The 24,609-nt window shown below is 36.8% G+C and overlaps 1 protein-coding gene across 3 annotated transcripts in view; it reads left to right on the top strand.

Moving 5' to 3' along the window:
• AFF3 (ALF transcription elongation factor 3) overlaps window positions 1–24,609 on the top strand; it is a 568,701-nt gene that overhangs the window by 396,787 nt on the left and 147,305 nt on the right. For all 3 annotated transcript variants that reach the window (XM_025869010.1, XM_073897854.1, XM_073897853.1), the window contains one exon: window positions 15,565–15,618. In XM_025869010.1, coding sequence (XP_025724795.1) covers window positions 15,565–15,618 — 54 coding nt within the window. The remainder of the gene's footprint in view (window positions 1–15,564; window positions 15,619–24,609) is intronic.

Below are 24,609 nucleotides of genomic sequence, written 5' to 3'. Positions count from 1 at the left end.
GATGCCAGAAGATGAAACAAGGTGAAAGAACCTAAGTAAAACAGACCAAAAATGATGAGCTCCACTGGGAGCTGAAGGGGTGAAGGAGCAGAGCAAAGAAAAGTGTAGATGACGTACACACAAAACATGAGGAAAGATACCTCTTTCACGTTCATGGTTTAGTGGGAAACTCAGTTTCATTAATGCTTATACATCCATCTATCTGTATAATTCAATGACCCTGTGAGTCATTTAAAGCCAGTATATGGATTTAAATTATAGTATATAAAAGGTAGTCTCCAGACAGGGAAACTCATTTCCTGAAGAAACAACTTTCCTCCCTGGCCTCTTTTAAAAGTAAGACATTAGCATTATTTAAAATGGCCAAGACATGGAAATAAACTCAGTGATCACAAATGGATGAATTGATAAAGAAAACGTAATGCATGCACATGTACACACACACACACACACACACAGGAATATTATTTGACCATAAAAAAGAGGGAAATCCTCCATTTTTAACAACAGGGATGGACCTTGAGGGCATTATGCTAAGTGAAATAAGTCAGACAGAGAAAGACAAATGCCATATGATCTCACATATATGTGGAATCTTAAAAAAAAAACAGATTGGTGGTTTCCAGAGGCAGGGGTGTGGGGTGTGGGCGAGGAATGGGCAAATGGGGGAAGGCGGTCAAAAGGTACAAACTTCCAGTTGTAAAATAAATAAGTCCTGGGGAGGTAATGAACAATTGACTATATAGTTGACTCTAATTGACTATAGTATAGGTGGCTATAGTTGATACTCTATTGTATATTTGAAAGTTGCTAAGAGAATAGATCTTAAAAGGTCTCAAAACAAGAAAAAAATTGTAACTATGTGTGGGCGTGGATGTTAACTAGACATTATGGTGATCATTTCACAGTATATACATACAGTTGGCCCCTACACAACACAGATTTATAATGCACGGATCTGCTTATATGTGGGTTTTTTTTTCCATAAAATACAGTACAATACTGTAAATGTACTTTTTCTTCCTTATGATTTTCCCAATAACCTTTTCTTTTTTCTAGCTTTATTGTACAAATACAGTATGTAATACATATAACATACAAAATTTGTGTTAATTGACTTATTTATGTTATCAGTAAGGCTTCCAGTCACAATAGACTATTAGTAGTTAAGTTTGGGGGAGTCAAAAGTTGTACATGGATTTTCAACTGTATGGGGGTTGGGGCACTGACTGCATTGTTCAAGGGTCAACTGTATGTCAAATCATTATGTTGTACACCTGAAACTAATATATGAATAAATAAAAACAGGAGATTAATCATGACAAGTTTTAGATAGTCATTGCCTGATAGGACAGAGTTGTCTGGATAATACCTGATGATCCCCTCAAGATATAATATTTAATGATCCTATGAGTATTCATAAAGGTGAGAGGTATAATTTATTCTTAACATATACACACACAAACCCATAAATTAAAACTTCTGTGAGAGAGTTCCAGTTATGTCAATAATAGAAGAGCTTATATTAGATTAACTCTCCCTCGATAACTATTATAAACTCTGAACAAAATATTCCTTTAAAAAACTATTTGAAGGCATTAGAGGTTGACTAAAAGAAGGCAGATAATGTTGGGAATTTGTTCCTTCAAAGAAGGAAATAGACTGGTTGAGATCTACATTTATACAGGTTCTCTCCTGAGAGCACTTTCAATCCACAAGAGGAACTAGAATTGAAGGAGAAAGCCAGCCACAGTCATGTTTGCTTGAAGTGTCAGAAGGTGGAGTTCAGGGCTGCCAGTGTAGATGGACTTTCAGAGAGGAAAATCCAGAAAGCAAGGAACCATACAGAATAGAGTTCCACTTCTTTATATAATTTCTCTCAATCCTTGGATGACCCCTAAACTGCATATGTGTTGGCGAGATGCCAGTGAGCCCAGTGGAAAACAATAGCTGGAAAGCTGAAAAGCTGAGCAGAGATTTCAACTGCTGCCTAATGTCTACAACTACTACCTGTACAGTTTGGAATTTGAATCCCATCCAATTATAAGAGCTTGGTAAACACCTTGAGTTTTGTTTTTTTGGTTTTTGGGGTTTTGTTTTTTTGTTTGTTTGTTTGTTTGTTTTTTTAAAACTCAGAGAGGCTGTGCCTTAAGAATAAAGGAGTCATCCTAAAAACTAAAGACAAAACCAAAATGGATCATTACAAAGTGTAACACTAAGTACCCACAAGTTTCAGGCGATCAGCTAATAATTTGTCTGATAGAACAAAAAAAGTCAACATTGTTTAAAGGAAGAAAACAGACTCTAGAGTCTCTATAATGTATCATTGACAACATTCATTATCTAATCAAAAGTTAAAGGATATGTGAGGAATAGGAAAATGTGACCCATAATCAAGAGAAAAAGTAGTCACAATAATAGACCTTGAGGTGATCTAGATGTTGGAATTTTCAGACAAGAACTTTCAAGCTTGTAATATGTTCAGGGATGTAAAGGAAAAAAAAATCATCATAATGACTGAAAGAAGTGAAATCTTAGCAGGGAAATGGAAACTATAAAGAAGAACCAAATGACAATTCTGGAACTGAATATTTGAAAAATATTTGAAATGAAAATTTCACTACATAACCAATAAGAATTATCCAGTATGAAGGACAGTGGGAATAAAGATTTAAAAACAATGAACAGAGCCTCAGTGCATTATGGGACAATATCAGGTAGTCAAAAATACATGTAATTGGAGTCGGGAAGGAGAGGGCAGAGAAAAGAGATCAGAAAAAAATTTTTGAAAAAATAATAGCCGAAAGCTTCCTAACCTGGGTGAAAACATTGACTTATAAATACAAGAAGCTCATCTAATCCTAAGGATAAATACATATAAAACCACATCTTGAAACAGTATTGTAAAACTGCTAAAAACTAAAGATAAAGAGAAACTCTTGAAAGTTGCAAAGAAAAAATGACATGTGCAGGGGAGCAGTGATATAACTAACTGAAGGATTCCCATCAGAAACTTCAAAAGCTATAATACAAAGCAAAAACATTTTTAAAGTGCTGAAAACCCCCCCAAAAAAGTTAAAGAACTGTCAAGCCATAATTTTAACTCTAGCAAAAATACCTTTCAAAATAGAAGGTGAAATAAAGACTTTTGGATACACAAAATCAGAGAGAATTCATTCCAGTAGGCCTGTGCTACAACAAATGATAGAGGAAATTTATCAGGCTGAAGGACAATAATATCAGATGGAAACTCAGCCCTATAAGAAGGAAGTATATACAGGAAAAAATAAATATATGTGTAAACATAAAAAATTAACGTAAAAAATAAATATTGTTTGGTGGGATTTGTAATGTACACTTGACCATTGAACAATACAGGGGTTGGGGCTCTGATCCACCCCATGCATGAATAATCCATATACAACTTTTGACTCCTCAGAAGCTTATGTACTAATACCTGCTGTTGACTGTAAGCCTTACAATAACATAGTCAATTGACACATATTTTGTATGTTATATGTGTTATGTACTGTACTCTAACAATAAAGTAAACTAGAGAAAAAATATTGTTAGAAAAATCCTAAGGAAGAGAAAATATATTTATAGTACTGTACTGTATTTATTGAAAAAAAATCTCATATAAGTGGCCCTGCACAGTTCAAACCCTTCTTGTTCAAGGATCACCTGTATACAGATGTCAAATATAGGACAAAAATAGCACAAAAAATAAGAAAGGGCTAATGGAATTGCATGACTAACAAGGTTCTTACATTTTATGTGAATTAGTATAATATTAAATCTAAGTTTGGTGAAAAGTATGCGTAGTATAATAACTAGAAAAACCACTAAAAACAAACACCCCCCAAAAAAGCATAGCCAAAACTAAGTCATTGGAGGAATTGAAATACCAAAAAAAAATTAGGTTAATACAATACATGAAAGGAAAGAAAGAACAGAAAGAAAAACAGAGGTTATGGATATAAAAGAAATAGAAAAATTGTAAACCTAATCCCAGCCATATCAGTACTTGAATTAAATGTAAATGGACTAAAAACTACAGTTAAAAGGCAAAGACTATCAAAATGGCATAAACCAAGACTTTCCACTGTCAACAAGATGAGCAATTTAAATATAAAAACAAATAGTTTGAAGCCAGATAATGGTAGAAAAGATAGACTATAAACAGTAACCATAAGAAAGCCAGTGTGACACTATTAATATTGCCAAATAGATCTTCAGACAAAGACCTTTAACTAATGCTAAAAAGGTTAGTTAATAAGGAAAACATAACAATCATAATTATGTATGTATTTACTAACAGATCTTTAATATAATAGTTACAGATTTTTAACATCCCTTTCTTCAGTAATCAGTAGAAAACTTAAAGTATTAGCAAGTATATGGACTATTTGGACATTATTAATCACTTTGACCTAATTGACATTTGTAGAACACTGCCCCTAACAAGTGCAAATTACAGAGTCTTATCAAGCACACATGAAGCATTCACCCAAGACAGACCTTATTGAGAGCAATAAAAGAAATATCAGTGAATTTCATAGGACTAAAATCTTACAGAGTACATTCTATGATCACAGCATGATTACATTATATAAATGGCAAAAAATAATTAGGTATTTGATAGTTAAATAACATTTCTAGATAGTCTTTGAGTTAAGGAATAAATCACAAGGGAAATTAGAAAGTAATTTTAACTGAGTGAAAATGAAAGTACAATTTATGAAAATTTATGAAATTTATGAAAGTACAATTTATGAAAAAATTCAGTTTAGTGAATTAGGATTCACTAAATAAACACAGCAAAAAAGAAATTTGCAGCTTCACATGCTTGTATTAAAAAAAGTACAATGTTTAACATCAGTAACTTATGTTCCCACTTTAAGAAGCTATAAAAAGAATAAATTAAACCCAAGATAATTAGAAGTGCATAATAAAAAATAGGAATAGAAGTTAACAAATAATAGAGAAAGCCAGTGAAGCCAAAATATAGTTCTTTTAAAAGATTAATAAAATTAACAAACACTGATGATAATAATTAAGGAAAAAAAGAGTGAAAACACAAATTACCAACATCATCAGCAATGAAAAGAGGGGACACGAACCCATATCCTACAGAAATTTTAACAATAATAACTGGATAGTATGAACTACTTATAGCCAGTTGATTTGACAATTTGGATGAAAAAGTCACTTTCTTTGAAAATACACAATTTACCATAACTGCCACAAGAATATTTAGAAAATCTGAATGCCCTTATTACTATTTTAAGGAGTTGAATTTGTAATAGAAACTTTTCCACAAAGAAGATTCCTCCAGGACTAGATGGTTTCACAGGTAAATTCTGTCAAAACTTTAAATAAAAAATGTTTATGCCAATGAAATTCCAACAAATAAACTACCAGTCTTACATGAATTCTTTCAGAAGATAGAGGAAGAAAAACTTCCCAGTTGATTGTAAAAGGCCAGTAACCCTGATACCAAAATCTGACATAAACCTTATAAGAAAATAAAACAATCCAGGGGCACCTGGGTGGCTCAGTCATTAAGCATCTGCCTTTGGCTCAGGTCATGATACCAGGGTCCTGGGATCGAGCCCCGCATTGGGTTCCCTGCTCAGCGGGAAGCCTGCTTCTCCCTCTCCCACTCCCCGTGCTTGTGTTCCCTCTCTCACTGTGTCTCTCTCTGTCAAATAAATAAAATCTTTAAAGAAAAGAATCCAGTATCCCTCATAAGCATTCCAAAATTCCTTAACAAAATATTAGTATGTATAATCCAGTGATATATGAAAAAAAATGTGATTAACTGTGACTAAGTGGGGTTTATCACAGGAATGCATAGTTGGTTTAACAGAAAAATTAATTAATGTAATCCACCATATTAATAGTATAAAGGAGAAAAACCATATGATCTTCTAAATAGATGAAGATAAAGCATTTGGCATAATTAACACCCATTCATGGTTTTTTAAAAATCTCAGAAACTAGGACAAGAAGGTAACTTAATCAATCTGATAAAGGGCACCTACAATAAAAAACCTACTGCTAACATCATATTTAATGATGAAACACCAAACACTTTCCTCCTGAGATCAGAAACATAACAGTGGTGTCTGCGCTTACCACCTCTATCAACATTGTACTGGAGGTTCTAGTCAGTACAATAAGGCAAGAAAAGAAACTGAAAAACATAAAGATTGAAAAGAATGATTGTTTATAGAGAAAATCCTCAGAGATCTAATAAGCAACTAGTAGAATCAATAAATGAATTAAGCAAGGTTAATGTACAAAACTCAGTTGTGTTTTTATTTCTTAGCAATAAGCAATTGGAAAATGAAATTTTAAATAGAATTTCATTTACAGTGACAAAATACATAATAAATTTAGCAAAAGACATAAGACCTGTACACTGAAAACTATAAAACATTGATGAGAGAAACTTGAGACCTAAGTAAATGGACAGATGTTGATGAATTAGAAGATTTAATTATGTTAATATGTCAATTCTTTTCATACTGTTCTGTAGATTCAACACTATCTTGATCAAAAGGCTAGCAGGACATTTTTATATAAAATGATGATTTGATTCTAAAATTTTAATAGAAAAGCAAAGGACCTAAGTAGCCAAAACAGTCTTGAAGAACAAGGTTGAAGGCCTTACAGTTCCTGATTTCAAGACTTATAAAACTGAAGTATTATATATAGTGCATAAATGGAGCAAAATAGAGTCTAGAAATAGACCCATACATATATGGTCAATTGATTTTTCACAGAACCACCAAGCAGTTCATTGGCAAAAGCCAAATGCTTTCAACAAATAGTGTTGGACCAACTGCTGGGGGAAAAAAATAGGAATCTCACACTACATACAATTGAGATGAATCATAGACCTCAATATAAAGGCTAAAACTATAAAGTTTCTAGAGAAAAACATAGGAGAATATCTTCACAACCTGAGATAGGCAAAGATGTCTTACAGAGGTTCCAAAAACATACAATATAAAAGAAAATCCTGTTGAACTCAAAATTAAAAATACCTTCTCAACAAAATGACAAGGCAAGACACAGACTGGGAGGATATATTTGTAATACATATATCTGACAAATAATTTGTATCCAGAATACATAAGGAACTCTGACAATTCAATAACAAAATGATAAAGAAACGAATGTTTCAAATGGGCAACCTCCTCAAACAGACAAAAGAATATACACAAATGGCTAACAAGCAGCTTAAGAGATGCATTTCACTTTAATAACTTGAAAAATGCCATTTCAGTAACATTCGTCTTCAGGGAAATAAAAATTAAAACCACAATGAGATGCCATTATACCCACCCGCTAAAATTGAAAGGACTGACAATACCAAATAGTGGCAAGGATCTGGAGCAGTTGGAAATCTCATGCATTGCTGGTAGAAAAGTAAAATGGCATAACCATTTTTGAAAACCATTTGACTGGTTTTAGTCAAGTTAAACACATTTGACCAGCAATTAAACACATACTTATTGCATGACTCAGCAATTCCCTTTGTAGTATTCACGCAGGAAAAATGGAAAATGTGTCCTTTAAAAGATTTGTACAAGAATATTTGTAGTGGCTTTATTCATAATAGTCAAAAACTGGAAGCAACCCCAATATCCATCAACTGGTGAATGGACAAATACGTATGGTTTATTCACAGAATGGAATACTTCTAATCAAAAGTCAACATACTTCCCAACTTGATCTGTAGATTCAATGCAATCACAATCAAACTTCCAGCAAGTTGTTTTGTGGATATCAACAAGTTGATCCTAAAGTTTATATGGAGAGGCAAAATACCCAGAAGAACCAACACAATATTGAAGGAAAAGAGCAAAATTGGAGGACTAAAGGACTATCCAAGACTTACTGTAAAGCAACAGTAATCAAGACAGTGTGGTATTGGCAAAAGAATACAGAAATAGATCAGTGGAACAGAATAAATACATAAATACAGTCAACTGATCTTTGACAAAGGAGCAAAGACTACAGTGGACCAAAACCTTTTAAACAAATGGTGCTGGAACAGCTGGATATCCACATAGGAAAAAAAGAATCTAGACAGACCTTATGCCCCTCACAAAAGTTAACTCAAAATGGGTTACAGACCTATATATAAAACACAAAACTATAAAACTCCTAGAAGATAATATAGGAGAAAATCTAGACGACCTTGGGTGTGGTGAAGACTTTTTAGATACACCACCAAAGGAATAATTCATGAAAGTAATAATTGATAAACTGGATTTCATTGAAATTAAAAACATCTGCTCCATGGAAAACAATGTGAAAAGAATGAGAAGATGAGAATATGAAGACGAGTTAATGTCAAGGGAATAAGACTGGGAGAAAATACTTGTGAAAAACATATCTGATAAAGGACTGGTATCCAAAATACACAAAGAATTCTTAAAACTCAACAATAAGAAAACAACCCAATTTAAAAATGGGCCAAAGACCTTAACATGAATAGATGCTCTTACTCCATACATCATCAGGGAAATGCAAATGAAAACAATGAGATACCACTAGTAGAATGGCCATTAGAATGGCCCAAACCCAGAACACTGACAACACCAAATGCTGGTGAGGATATGGAGCAACAAGAACTCTCATTCATTGCTGGTGGTTGCTCTGAAGAGCTGGGGATTGACTGGAAGGGGTCATGATGAAATTTCTAAAGTGATGGAAGGGTTCTATATTTTAATTTGTGCTGTGTGAGAAGGATATACATTTATCAAAACCCCACTGAATTTTACACTTAAGTTCTGTGCACTTCACTATCTATAAATTTTGCCTCAATTAAACAAATAACAAAATTAATTTACAGAAAAGATAAATTTATGTAGCAGCTTTTCTATCTGGTGATAATAATAATTGACCTGTTTTGAGCTTTTACCTTGACCAAGTACTAGTCTTAACAGTTTACATGTTTTATCACCTCTAATTTTTAGCAAAAATCCAATAACACCCTATTTTACAGGCAAAAAGAGGAGAATTAAGGTTTCTGCTCTATATAGCTTGAAGTGGCAAAGCCAGGATTTAAACCCAAGATTTGGAACCTTCAAGCCAAGCTTTTAACCTCTCTGTCCCACTCTACTGCTGTCTTTGAGGTCTTCTGAAGTTTCTTTGGAGACAATAATCAGGCCAGGAGGAGCAAGCAATTAAGGTGGTGCTTGCAGAGGAAGAGTAGATTGAGATCCTGTCAGATTGTCATCTGTACTAGAAAAGTTCTAGGGATAATGAGCAAGTGGAGATTCCCAAAATACTATGGAGGCCGCAGTTCGATAGGGTCACTGTGCTTGCTTAATTCAGACTTGCCAACCACTAACAAATCCACTCGCAAATGAGAGGTCAATAGCATACCCTTGTAGAAGAATCCCGAGGCAGGACCCTCCTGTATCTGTAGATGGCCCTTCATTGAAAAAAGCACCTATAATGTTAAAAACTTCATGAAGATTTGAAATCACCTTCATAAATGAAAGAAGTGGGATCAAACACAAAGTATTCAGCTCCTAGGAGAAAAAAATAAATAAAGGAGACAGAAAAAGAAGGGTCCATCAGGTGTGCATATGGTACAGTAAAAGACTTGGAAATTATTATAAGCTCATACTGAATTAGAATGACTCACAGAATGTTCTTTCTCCAAAGTTTATACAGTAGTTGAAATTCATGTATAGAAAGTGCCAGTTACCTGGTAGGCAACCAATAAACAGTTATTACTGTAATCCTAACAGGATTCATGACTTACAAAAGATAGAAAACAACCCTGTCTTAGCAGTTGGTATCAGAGCTCAGTTAGAATTTTAATCTTTCCTTTAAAAAAAAAAGGTAAACTGAGAAGGGGTGAAGGGTGATAAAAACGAAAGTTTCAAAAGGTCTTCTAGTGGAGCTGAGGCAGTGAAGAAGAAAGGCTAGTGGTCAGTCTAGTCCAGCGATGTTAACTGGAATGAGCTCTCCTCCAAGCCTTCAGACAATAGGAGCATAGGCAAGGAGTGCGTGGGTTTACACCTCTCCTGTAAAGAAAGCATGACCTGGAGGAGGCTAAAGAATTTACCACTGACTTCTGTTTTTAAATGTCTTAGAAGATGTCACTATCATTGATTGGTAGAACAGAGTGGGTCTAGATGATGCCCAAAGATCCTTTCTAGGTATATAATGTCCAACTCTGTGAGTCATTTATAAAGATGAAAGTCCACATCAATGAAAAATATTTATCTTTGTCAGTTCAGGTTGTTAAAACAAACTACCATAGACTGGGTGGCTTGTAAACAATAGAAATTTACTTCTTGCAGTTTCAGAGGCTGGGAAGTCTAAGATCAAGGTGCTGGCAAATCCAGCATCTGGTGAGGGCCCACTTCCTGGTTTGCAGATGGCCATCTTCTTGCTGAGAAGAGAGAGGAAGCAAGCTTTATTATATTCCTTCATATAAGGACACTGATTCTAATTACCTCCCCAACGCCCTCCTAATACCATCACTTGGGAGTTAGAATTTCAGCATACGAATTTTGGAGGGACATAAACAGTTCATGACCATATTCATTAAAAATTTCTTATGCCCCTTGTAGAGCTGTCTTAGAAAATGTTAAATACAAAGGAAAAAATAGAGAAACAATTGTATGCCAAACACAGAGAAATCTGTCATTTATACATGTGCATTTAATAATAAGGTTATACAAACTGATCATATAATAGGTTCTGGAAGTTGAGAGATCAAAGTTGATTTGAGAACTGTTACCAAAAGATGGTTTTATAGTTTGTACATGCGTGTGTGTGTGTGTGTGTGTGTGTGTGTGTGTGTGTTTTCAGAGAACTTTGAAACCTTCCTGATATTTATTTTGGCCACAGCATCCGTATCTAAATAATGGCTGTTCTTTTAGTCTATGAGGTGTCTGTCCCCAGAGACTTCCTTTCCGTATCTGTTTAAACAATTTGCCAGGATTCTGTCTGCTAAGAAAATGAGAAACCTGGTGTACAACTTTTGCCTAGAAAAAATTGGCCAGATTCTGTTTCTTCAACTCTCAGACACCAAGAATAAAAAATATAATAGGAAGGGCCTTTAGGGCTCCTTGGACCCCCTCATTATGTAATTGAACAAATTTAGGTTGAAGGCCTTTGAGAGGTATGGTTTATGCAATAAGGAAGGAAGACCTTGACCCAACACTCAGATACGAATGAGTCCAAGACTGGACAGCCTTGTTGAAAGAGAACAGATGAGTGTATCAGTTTTACCTGAGGGGGAAGCTAGACATTGCTATCATATTGGTTGTACTCTCAAATTAAAATACAATATGAACCCTAGAATGTAGGTTGGAAATTATGCTCTCACAGAAGCAAACCTTCTGTTTTGTGTTCTTATGCCAGACTGGAAGGCCCATGGTCCCAGAGGTCACAAAAGAGAATTCTTCAAAATACTAGAGAGTATATTCCCTGACCCATTTGGTTCCCCAGAGACCCACGCTTTCTCTTTCCTTTATGTCCAGGCTCCACCCAAATACACTTCTCAGAGTGTTATCTAGGTCAGGGTTTCTCAATATTTTTTTTTTGTAATTTACTGTCTTTTTAAAATTTTAATTGTGATAAAATACATGTAACATAAAATCTACCATCTTAACCATTTTTAAGTGTACAGGTTAGTAGCATTAGGCACAGTCACAAAGTTGTACGATCATCACTCCCATCCATCCACAGAACTCCTTTGATCTCCCCAAATGGAAACTCTGCTAATATGCTGAATTAATGAATTGTCGTAGCCAGTAACTCCCATCTCCCCCTGGCAACCACCAGTCTACTTTCTGTCTCTATGAATTTGACTGGACCTCGTATAGGTGGAATCATATAGTATTTATCCTTTTGTATCTGGTTTATTTCACTTAGCATGATGTCTTCAAAGGTTCATCCACGTTGTAGCATGTGTCAGAAATTCTTTCCTTTTTAAAAAGGAATTTCCTTCCTTTTTATGATTGAATATTATTCCATGGTGTATACACACACACACACACACACACACACACACACACAATGAAATAATATTCCATGGTGTGTGATTTCATTCATCCATCAGTGGATACCTGGGTTGCTTCTACTTTTTAGCTGTTGCAAATAACGCTACTTATGAAGATGAGTATACAACTACCTCTTTGAATTCCTGCCTTTAGTTATTTTGGGTGTATACTCATTTCATCCTTTTTGAACATAACCTACACAGTCAGAAGTACATTTTGTATCATGTCCGATGAAAGTGTATGTACTGAAAGAATGGTTTCACAAAACATTACCTACAATTACTCTGACATCTTCTATTCTTATTTAATATTTTAAAATACAGATCAAACCACACCAATCCACCTTTTGCCAACCAATGTTCATAACACACTATCGTTTACTGACCAACTAATGATACATAATCTGTGCCAAAGGAGTAAGGAAGGAGAAGGAAATGACGTGCCCCTCTTCAGACCTCCCCGTAGCCTCCAAGGGAGTTCTTTCTTCATCTCTTACAGATGAGGAAACTGAGGCTGAAAGGGTGTAAGAAGCTTGCCCGGAGGTTTGTATCCAGTGAGTCTCTTCCCACTCGGCGCTGCCATTCCCCACACTACCAGAATATGACTAGTTTATACCCGGCAGTACTCCCCTCAGAGAAGCCATAAGTGTTCTCACAGGGCCAAGGAAAGCCTGAGCTCAAAGGAGGCCTGACAACTCAGAAAATTTTAGGACCCATTCACAGGCTCAAGAAGGTAGATAGTTGGAGTGTACGTTACGCAACAAGGAAGAGTTTTGCGGCGACCCCTAATTAGATCGCATAAGTAACTGCTTCCTTCACTTAATGATTAAGGTGGACAGTTTCTGGACATGAATTTGACACTTCTGCAATGAGCAATTCCAGTCCCCACAGACATTAATTAATAAGCTTTAGCTACTCTGTATTCACTGTGGCTTTAGCATTATAGCAACATTTTTCTGAGGAGTATTCACTGTGGCTTTAGCATAATAGCAACATTTTTCTGAGGAGTCACTTAGGCCATGGGAGAGTGTGGTAAATCAATAAATATGACCATATTTATTGATCGCAGTGGGTAATCAATAAATATTGCCTGTCATTAACAGACTAATTATGCTTCCTCCAAATATTTTCTTTTATAAAGCTTCTTCATGCTCTTGTGCTGAAGCTTTGCCCAGCTATTTAGACATAATACCTACACAATAAGAAATCGTTGGTATGAATCAATGAATGAATGTGGAATAACACAAGGGATGGTTGGAATACATTTGCTGTGCATTTTCTGTATCTTCGTTCAGAAATACCACTAGCGATTTGTTCTTTCTCTTCTACAGATTTTAATTAAGATGTAAATCTCCAAAATGCAGTGTTTATATATTTGCAAACTGAATTCTCCCCCTCTTCCCACCCCCCGATCACACAGATTCTCTTTGCCTCTAATGCTGATCTCTCCCCAGGCAGCCTGGTACCATTATGATACTTTCCAGGCATTAAATGCCTATTTTGTGCCAGAGGCTGTACTGGACATGTTGTCTTATTTAATTCTTAAAATAATCCAATGAGGTGCATTATTGTATTATTACATCCCATGTTATAGAACAGAGAATCAAAGTCTCAGAGTTGCAAGTTGGCTCGAGGAGATTTTGCAGTGGGCCATGGCCTAGATTTCAGCTAGGTCAGCCAGCTCCAGAACCACTTGCAGGAACCACTTTCAGTCTGTGGCCTGGTACAGAGGGCACATGAAGCAGAGGCGATTTTAAGGGAGAAATCCTGTTTCTGCATGAAGGGCTGGTATTTCCCTGAAAGCCTATACAAGGGAAAGTCTTCCCTCCCTCCAGATCATCAAAAGGACTGTGTCCCAGAGAGCTGGGGAAGAAGTAGGAGGAAGCCTGGTTATAGACAGTGAGGAAGGGCGCTGTTACTGCACAGTGATGGAGATCTTGGAAAGAGCCGAGGCTGCAGTCTGGGATTCATCTGACAGTCCAAGTAGCTGGCAGAAGGAAAAGGACAGCTTCCCAGCCCTGGCCCCCCTGCTCACCTCAGAGGGCCTTCTGCACTGTTGGCAGAGTATATTTTGCTAAAGCAGTACTCACACGATCCCACCAAAGCATGTAAAATATTTAAGCCTCTGCCCTCAAGGTTCTACCGCAGAGAACTCCACCCCCACTTTGAGCTTCTTATAGCTGAAATAGACAAAGGGACAGGGAAGGTAGGGATAGTGGGCAGGTGACCAAACTTTGACACACATGCACGCACTCATCTTTCTATGTTAAAAAGGCCATCCCTGCTTTTAAAAATGAGGGCTTGGTGGGACTTAAAGCATTTCTTTAGAATAGTATAAAGGTATTGGTATATCATGATTAAGAGGTAAAAAATCCTGGGTGCCTGGGTAGCTCAGTCTTTAAGCGTCTGCCTTTGGCTAAGGTCACGGTCCCAGGGTCCTGGGATTGAGCCCTGCATCGGGCTCCCTGCTCCGAGGGAAGCTTGCTTCTCCCTCTCCCACTCCCGCTGCTTGTGTTCCCTCTCTTGCTGTCTCTTTCTCTGTCAAATAAATAAAAATCTTTAAAAAATAAAAAAAAAAGAGGTAACAAATCCTGAATAGTGACCAGCCAGTCTGTGTGTTAAATGCCTAATAAAAATTGGATAACTATATAATTTAACAGTGATGCAGGGACGACAGGTGTAAACCAAAACATAGGATCACCCTGTAGAAGAATCAACTCTTTGAATCTTCATAGCAACCCCAAAAAAGGAGACAGTATTAGAATCTCTCTTTTTATAGATAAAGAAAGCGAGTCTCGGGGAGCTCACACAGGTAGTGTGGCCCAGCCAGGATATTACCCTAGAGGTATCTGACTTGAAAGCACTCTTTCTTTACCACCACCTCTGACTGCAGACACCTGAGCTGCGTTGTAGAGTAGACCCAGCACTGTTGGACTCCGTTCCTGGTTCAAAACACAAACAAATGAAATTCGAAGTGACCAGATGGCAGGAAACCCAGTGACTGGGGACTATTTCATTCAAAAATCTGTTTAACGCTAATGCTAGAGGGTTGAGTTAGATTAATTGGCTTGTAGGAATGGGGGAAAGTGTGTTGTTCATTTGCTTTTGGAGTTGGGGAGAGTAAAGAGAATATAAGCAAGGTGAAAAAGAAAAACAACCAATAGTTGGATAGGACTGTTAACCAAATAACTTCACTTCTTGAAATAATCTGATGCTAATTTCACACAACCCAAGAAGTTATATGCTCTGAAAACAAAGAGAAGATTTTTTTAATGGATAAATACATAAAATACTGGTATTTATCATTCTGAAAATTTAAATATATCATCCATTTGGCCACAGGAAAAAAAAATCATTTTTCTCCTGGGCCAATTGTAAAAATGGAGCCAGTCTCTGATTTTGTGAGTTTTGTTTTCCTATTGACAGTTTAGGCTATGACCCTCACCCCCAAAATTTACTGAGCACTTTACTGTGTGGTAGGCACTGTTCTAAGCATTTTACTCGTATCATTCTCACAGCTCTCTGGAATGGTTGTCCCCATTTACAGATAAGGGAAATGATGCACAGAGAGGGTAAGTAACTTGCCCAGCGTCACACAGCTAGTGTGTGACAAAGCTGGGATTTGAACTCAGTTTGATTCCCGAACCCTTGCTTTTAACCCCACTTTTATACATTCTCCATTCTGGCAATCAGACTTCAACATATTTTCAGAATACTGAATATTAATACATCTTTGAATAAGAGAACATCATTTCTGAATTACATGCCCCCCTTGGGTGTACTTAGATGTTGGAAAATACACTTGAATTAATAATTAATGTAATTAAGATCGTCATCTTATCTTAAATGTCTGGAGCATATCAATATTTTCATCTTCCCTTTCAAAATGTCCAAGAGGTGATCATTTTATTACATTTTGAAGTACAATTGAATTCTGTTGTTTTTCCTAATAATGACTGTACTAATCATGCTAAATTGCCTCAGAGTGGGAACGATAGAGAGAAAACTCTTTCAGTGCCTTTGAAAATATTAAATTTGATGCACAAATTTCAAAGGAGAATGATCGATTAAAACTTGAGTGTTTCTTTGGTTTTGTGGCGGGACTACGACCCCGTGCTGTCTGCATGCGGGACCCATTTTGCGAGTTCTGGGCTCTGGTGATTCAGAGCTGAAACCCTGTGGACTTCTTCAGACAGTGTCAGGATGTGGTATGCTTTGTGAGACTGTTAGTAAAACTGGATGGGTCAAAAATAAACCAATGCCATTGAGTGTTATACCGAGACAAAAAGCATTCAGAAGGATAGGAATGGAAATTTCTCTTCTTCCAGTTGTAAATAGATGTCTTTGTTGTTTTTTTAGCCCTTCTGTTTAACATCCAAACTAGTATTGCCAGATAAAATACAAGGCACACAGTTAAATTTGAATTTCAGAGCAAAAAGGAATAGTTCTTTGGTATTAGTATATCCGGTGCAATATTTGGGAATAATTTTTTTAGCATAAGTATATCCCATGCAATATTTGGGATATATTTATATTAAAAATTATTCATTTTTTACCTGAATTTCAAATTTAACTGGGCATCCTGTACTTTTATTTGCTAATTCTAGCAACCCTACCAAACACCATGTAAGTGTAGGTCCAGCTGGATTAATTTAAATCCATACTTTATCAAAGAATAGAAGATAAGCAAGGTGAGGAAGGGAGAGAAGGGAAGGGAGAAGAGAGGGAAGGGAAGAAGGGGTTCTGGCAATCTGCCAAGCAAAATAACTAACATTTTGCAAGAAAAAAATCCTAAAACTGAGGTCATAGGATGGAAAAAGTCTGTTTCACAGACTCTTTAGCCTGAACACTGGCCAAAAAAAAAAAAAAAACAGGCATCCTATTAACATCTGACTACCAAAGCTCATCCAGGAATGGAAAGATTTGGAATTTGAAGATCCTTAGCTTCCAGCTTTGTTAGAATACCACAATTTTTTATTAATTGCAAAGAGGATTTTGTTTTTTCAGTGAGATGCATAGGTAATTGGATATCAAAGAAAGGTAACTTCACTTTATGTTACTAACATGCATTTGAAACTTCGTGGATAACCTTTTGTTTGCTTGCCTTGCACTAAAATGCAAAATATATATATATCTCAATAAGATACCTGATATGGAGGAGAATTTACCTCTGTTTAAAAATCACACAGTTCTGCTGTGAAGCATGAAGATGGCTTTTTTTAAAGTTAAAAAATATTAACTGACAGCTTCAAGACAGATTTTTTTTTCTTTAATCTCAAACCAGACAAATTACTAGAAGCAAGAAACCTCTTGCCTTAATCTGGACACGTCACAGATGTGACACTGTTCTGTAGGAGATGGCTTTTTAACTGTGGATGGGGGAAAATAACCTTTGGAATTTTTAGGATGTTATTACAAGCAAGTTTACTAGTTTTTGACTTTCTAAGCCACAGCTGGAGCCAGCCTTCATCGGGGTAAGAATATTTTCATGCTACTATTTTATCTTCTGTATTTCAAGAGTAGGATTATTGCATTTGGGGGAGTATGGCCTTTGAGGCTTGTACTGTCTGTTGAGTATGCAAATGTGAGTGTCCTATAAAAGGGGAGAGGAGCTGACAGTTTCCTTCTGTGCCGTAAACTTAAATACTCCAACAGATGATATGTCCGGGCTGCTGGAGCAGGAATTGGATCACACCATCATGTGGGATAAAAGAAAATTTTGTATTTCTTTGAGAGCTTTTAAAAGGGCTGGGCTTATGGCCTCCCTCAGAGCCAAGCAACTGTGCCAGGCTCTCATTTCTGTAACTGTTGTATTGTTACTGTTGCTTTAAAAAAAAAAAATCGACCAAACAGTGCAAGGAATTTTCTGGCCAAATTATGAATCTGCCTGACAATATTTTCTTTTAGGTTAGTGAAATAGGAACCATCATTGCTTTTTCTATCCTCTTTCCTCCATTCTGCATCTTTGTTTCTTTTATGAGATACACTGTGTCATTAGTTCAGAGACTGAACAATGTTATTCCGTATATTTTCCCTTAAAGAGACTTCAAAAAATTTCAAAGCCAGGCTCTCTCCACAGAGCCACAGATGGCATCCCCGCAGGCCTGGCCGCCTGTGTAAATGCACTGAGAAGCCACAGAGAAACACATCAGTCCACCTGTGACAGCCAGGTTAGGAGCAGATGCCGTTTCGATAGGAGAAATGTCCAAAGGAAATTGTCAGGTGACATAAGTAACAGAGAACCAATCGGTTCGGTGAATTTCAGTATTCTATGCAACTAGTTACTGGGTTTTTTTGTTTTTGTTTTTTCCCAATCCAATCTCTTTACTGTGGTTCTTATCCAGGGTGCACATCGGATCATCTGGAGAGCTTTTTGAAATATGAATAAGCTGTGCTCTGCAGAGTCAGTTAATTCGTGCCTGCCCCTGTGATCCTGATGCATGACCTTGGTTGGAAAACCATACTCAGGAGGTCCCAAACCTAGCTAACCTTCAGAATCCCTGAAAGGGCTTTAAAATGCAGATTCCTGGGAAATTCTGACTTGGTGTGGCTGGGTTTGGGCCTAGAAATATGTATTTTGGGAAAGTTTCACAGTTAATTTTGATGATTAGTCAGACTTGGAAAACCACCTTTGCCCTAACTGGGTCATATTAATTTCAGCAAAAAAAAAGGGGGGTTTTGATTGAAAAGAAAAATAATCTGGTCGTGAGTACATTATGTTTGGAGCAACACCCTATGTTTCCATTGTTTTCACCTTAAACCTTTTCCTAGCTTTATCCCAGCCCCCCTCTCTCCCATCTCAGTAGAAGAAATGTCTGATCCTTTTCTCTTCTGGTGCCCCTCACCTCATGTCCTTCCTCCTATCTTGTTCTTTTCTTAGGTGCTCTTCCTACCTGGGCCTGTAACTGGTTCATATTTTCCCAAAGGAAACAACAGGCGCATCCATCAACCATCATAGCCACTCGCTCTCAAGGGTTCTCTTCCTGACCACCTGTCCACTACCTGTCTGCTACTTGTGGGCCCACCACTGGGCCAAACCAGTGGCCCTTTCTGAGTCTTTAACTCCCTTGATGTCTTTGCAGCCTATGGCCCCGTTCATTGATCAAGCCCTCTTGGAACCATCTGTTCCTTGTCTGCCACCCTATGAGGGAAGGTTCAGTCTTTGGTCTGTTTCTTTTTCTCTACATCCTTCTCATGATGATCTTATCCATTCCCATAGCTTTAACTCTCATCTCTGTCCAGATGCCTCTCAAGTTGAGATCCCTAACTGTGATATCTTCCTTGAGCTTCTAACCAGTCTTTCCTGCCATCTACTGAGACCCCAAATCCTACATATTCAAAATCTAATACTCCTCTCCATTCTTGCCCCCAGCTCTTACTTTTATATTGCCTACTTTTGCTAACAGTGACCTCCAGACTCAGAACCATGGTTTCTCTCCCCTTCCTTGGCCCCAACACTTGGTAACTTGCTATAGCCTATCAAGTTCTATGCCCATAGCTTCTCCTACATAATTCTTTTTCTGTAAGTCTTTATGGCCACCTGAGTTTGGGCCTTCCCTTTCTCCCTTCCCTGTCCTCTGTAGAAACCTGATCTCCCTGCCCCCAATTGCTTCATACCATCTCTACGAAGCTGCCAGATTAATTAACCTAAAGTACAGTTCTGGGGGTGCCTGGGTGGTGCAGTCAGTTAAGCGTCCAACTCTGTTTCAGCTCAGGTCATGATCTAAGGGTCATGGGATCTAGCCCTGTGTTGGGCTCTGAGCTCAGCAGGGAGTCTGCTTGAGACCCTCTCTCCCTCTCCCTGTGCCCCTCCCCCCAGATAAATAAATTTTAAAAAAACACAGTTCTGATCATGCCACTTCTCTGCTCTAAAGTGTTTGATAACTATGTACTACCAAAAATTAAGTTCAAATTCCAAACCTGGATTTTAGAATCTTTTGTGATCTTCCCCTATTTCTTTCTCTAGCTTCATCTTCCACTATCTACCCTCAGTCCCCACATACCCAAAGCATGATCCAAACTAATACTTGCTATTCCTCTGTCATGCTCTGGGATCTTTCTTCTACCTAGCTCTGTTCATGCCATTCTCTCTGCTGAGAGTACATTCTTCTAATTCTCCTGATTGTCTCTCTAGGTTCTCACATGAGATCCTTTCCTACTTCTGTGATAATGCCACATGAGTTTCAAATTCTAGCTCAGTTCCTCTATCATTATACCAAATATATGGGTACCTGATTTTGCCCCTAATATATTTCCTCATAATATAATAAATATATTAGTAATAAATATATGATAGGCATATAAAATCACTACAAAATGAAAATTCACCTTAGTTATTGCCTGAACATTTTGAAATGTAGGTTAGTCAGGCATTAGCACAGTGACCTAGTAACATAGTATGTCTCATGGTCTAGAACTGTATAGTTTAATCCACTGATTAGGTGAACCCAGGGGCTGGCAAAGCAAATAAAGGGCCAGAAACACGATTAGTTGCTTTGCTGGTTTTAATTTCTAGAATTCAGAGATAATATAGGAACCGAATTCTGAAAGTCAAGTGGCTCTCCATGGTGAAATCCATACATTCCAATACCTAGTACTTTGTTTTACCCAATTGCAACCAAAGACATGGCACAATGTATTGATGCTGACATTCTTCCCAGGGCTTTTGTGTTACATCTGAGGTCTAAGCCAGAGTTGGTAGTTTATTCTTATGTTTTTTTAAAATACATCTATAGACAAAGGGAGGGTGTGTTATGTGAGATATCTGTAGGCCTGGTGCCTATGTCCATAAGTATTATTGGATGCAGTAATGGCTCTGAGACCTCAGAGTCACACTGGAAGTTCAGAGACCACAGGGCTTACATATTTCAGACTTAAACTTCTAAAACTGTTCCAAACCCAGGTGAACTGATGAAGATAGTTTTCACAGTAGAGAGGATAAAGGAACTTGAATTAAAGCTTCTACATTTTACGCAAAGTGGATACCAGAAGGCTGTGATAAGTGATCTATCTGTGGCAATACTGAGAACAACCCTTAAGAAAACAATATAAGCAATATACTCAAAATCATTATAAATAAATCAAAATGGAACTCTAAAAAATATTCAGGTAACCCACACGAAGGCAAGAAAAAAAAAAAGGAATGAGAAACAAAAGAAAAACAGTAAGTAACTGACAATATGGCAGACTTAAACCCTAACCTATCAATAATTACATTCAATGTAAATGGTCTAAATACACCAATCAAAATACAGAGATTGGTAGAGTGGATTTTTAAAAAATGATTCAACTACTTAGTGTCTACAAAAAACTCATTTCAAACACAATGGCATACGTAGGTTAAAAGCAAAGCTACCAGAAAGACACATCATGTAAAAATTAATTTAAAAAACTAAGAATGGCTATATTAATATTTTAAAAGTAGATTTCAGAGCAAGGAAAATTACAAGGGACAAAGAGGGAAATTACATAATGTTAAAAGGATCAATCCACCAAGGAGATATGCCAACCTGAAATGTATATTTAGAAACAAAAGCACTTCAAAATACATGAAGCAAAAACTGATGGAGCTGAAAAGATAAACAGACAAATCCATAGTTATAGTCAGGGATTGCAAAACCCCATTCTCAGCAATTAATAGACTACTAGACAGGAAATCAACAATGATTAGAGGAATTGAACAATACCTTCAAGCAACAGGATCTAACTGACATTAATAGAACACTTCACCCCACAACAGTTAGAACACACATTCTTTTCAAGTACCCACGGAACATTCACCAAGATAAGCCTTGTTCTGGGTCATAAAACAAACCTTAACATTAAAAGAATAGAAATCATATACATTATATTCTCTGACCATAACAGAATCAAACTAAAAGTAACAGAAAGACAACAGGAAAATCTCCAAACACTTGGAAATTAAACAGCTTATTTCTAAATAACCATAGGTCAAAGAGGAAATTTCAAAAGGAAATTTATAATACACATAGAAATTGAAAATGAAAACATGACATATCAAAGTGTTATGGGATATAGCTAAAACAATATTAAGATGGAAATTTATAGCACTACATGCTTACATTAGAAATGAAAAAAGATCTCAAATCAATTATCTAAGTCCTGCCATAAGAAACTAGAAAAAGAAGAGCAAAATATACCCAAGGCAAGTAGAAGAAAGGAAATAACAAGAATAAAAGCTAAAATCAATGAAATTGAAAACAGGAAAACAATAGAAAAAATTAATAAACAAAAAACTGATTCTTTGAAGAAATTAATAAAATTCTGGCAAGACTGAAGATAAAAAGAGAGAAAATAGAAGTAACCAATATGAGGAATGAAACAAAGGGTACCACTGTAAGACCCTGCAGACGTCAGAAGGATAAGATAACCCTATGAACATAACTCTAAACACATAAATCTTGCAATTTACATGAAAGGGGTCAAATCCTTGAAAACCCACAAATTATGAGAACTCAGCCAAGCTGAAATAGTTAACCTGAATAGCCATATAACTGTGAAGAAAATTTACTTTGTAATTTAAAAGCTCCCCCCAAAAAGAAGTCTCTAGGCACAGATGTTTTCACTGGAGAATTTTATCATTTATATAAAGAAAAATTAACATTAATTTTGTAAAGTCTTTTCCAGATAAGATTCCCAAATCATATGAGGTAAATATTACCCTGATGCCAAAACCAGACAAAAACAAAATAAGAATATCGTAGACCAATATCTCTTGTATACTTCAAAAATTTTTTTAAAATTTTTTTCAAGAAAATTTTAGCAAGTTAAATCCAACAATGTATAAAAAGAATAATATACCATGCATTCATTTATTCCAGGTATGCAACACTGGTTCAATATGTGAAAATCAGCCCATGTAATCTTTTGTATCAAACAAGCTAAAAAGGAAAATGCATATAATCACATGCATTGATGCAAAAAAATCATTTTACAAAATTTGACACCTATTTGACACCAGTCTTATTCGATGTAACACCAAAAGTTCTAGCCGCTGCAGTATGGCAAGAAATAGAAGGCATACGTATTGGAAAAGAAGAGACACAATTGTCTCTATTTGGAGACAACATGCTTGTCTATATGGAAAATCCCAGGGAACCTATCAAATAGAACAAACAAATGAGTTCTGGGAGATTATAGGATACAAGAACAACACACGAGAATCAGTTGCATTTCTGTGTACTGACAACAAGTAGGAACCAAAATAAAAATACAATACCATTTACAATTGCTTCAAAGAAAGTAAAGTACTTAGGTGTAAATCTAACAACATGTGTACAGGGGCTCTGTGATGAAAATTACAGAATACTGGTGCCCAAATGCCTAAAATGTTCTTACTTGGTGTCCATAATTGTATGTCTGTCAGCACTGTGGATCAGTCTCTCCTTGCAAAAGAGTGTTAACTCTTATCTTTGGTGAGCCTTGGACATTTCTGGGTAAATACGTAAAAGATCAAGTGCTTAAATAGATAAAAAATTATTGGTAGCATCTACACTGACACAAGTTTTCCACTGTCTCAATATCAAAAGCCCAAGAATGCCCAGATTCCCAAAGTGAGTCAGTGCTTGGATTGTTTTACATGAACATAGTCAGCCAGAATCAGCCAGAATCAACAGCGTTGGACTTGAGCTTGAGGTGGAATTTCCAAATTTTCAAATGCTTGGTGACAGCCATCCAGCACCCCAGTGCTGGGCAGTCCAAGGCATGAGTCACAGGCAGACTCTTGAACAGTCAGTGAGCACTGAAGGGATGCCCAGATTGGCCCCCAAACTCCATTGTTAATGGTGCCACAAGACACGTAGCTGCCCCGGGGGCTGGGAAATAGGCTTTAAAAAAACACAAACAGGCTGCTCAAACAGTGGTCCACAGGCAAAGAGTAGAGATGCCTGGTTAGAGAATGTTGTTTCATAGAACAGAGTTTTCAAACTGGGAAGTTTAAAGATGTTTTGGTTCCTGGAACTTTGGGTTAGCTCCAGGATCAAGATAACACTGTGCTACTGCCCAGTCCTACAGACGATACACCCTTGGAATTCTATTTTGAACAGCCTGGGAATATACAGAGAAGTTTTGGAGAAGGAAAAGGCAGACATAAGCATCATAGAACATCACAGATGAGACCTCGTGATACAGGCCATAGATATCTTGGCAGCAGGCAAACACACTGTCAGGTATTTGGTTACTGCCTTATTAATATTCATAAAGTAGTTACATCTGTTACATCACCCTGTCTTCAACAACAACATGTGAAGAAAGCAGACTTGTTTTTTTCTCTTTAAATTTTTTATTGTTATGTTAATCACCATACCATTACATCATTAGTTTTTGATGTAGCGTTCCTGATTCATTGTTTGCATGTAACACCCAGTGCTCCATGCAGAACGTGCCCTCTTTAATACCCATCACCAGGCTAACCCACCCCCCCACCCCCCTCCCCTCTAGAACCCTCAGTTTGTTTTTCAGAGTCCATCGTCTCTCATGGTTCGTCTCCCGCTCCAGTTTCCCCCCCTTCATTCTTCCCCTCCTGCTATCTTCTTTTTTTTCTT

This window comes from Callorhinus ursinus, unplaced genomic scaffold, assembly GCF_003265705.2.
Source record: "Callorhinus ursinus isolate GAN/ISIS: 27379988/994484 unplaced genomic scaffold, GSC_fseal_2.0 scaffold10, whole genome shotgun sequence".
Taxonomy (NCBI): Eukaryota; Metazoa; Chordata; class Mammalia; order Carnivora; family Otariidae; genus Callorhinus; species Callorhinus ursinus.
The sequence above is the reverse complement of the archived record's forward strand: the minus strand, read 5'-3'. Positions and strand labels throughout refer to the sequence as shown.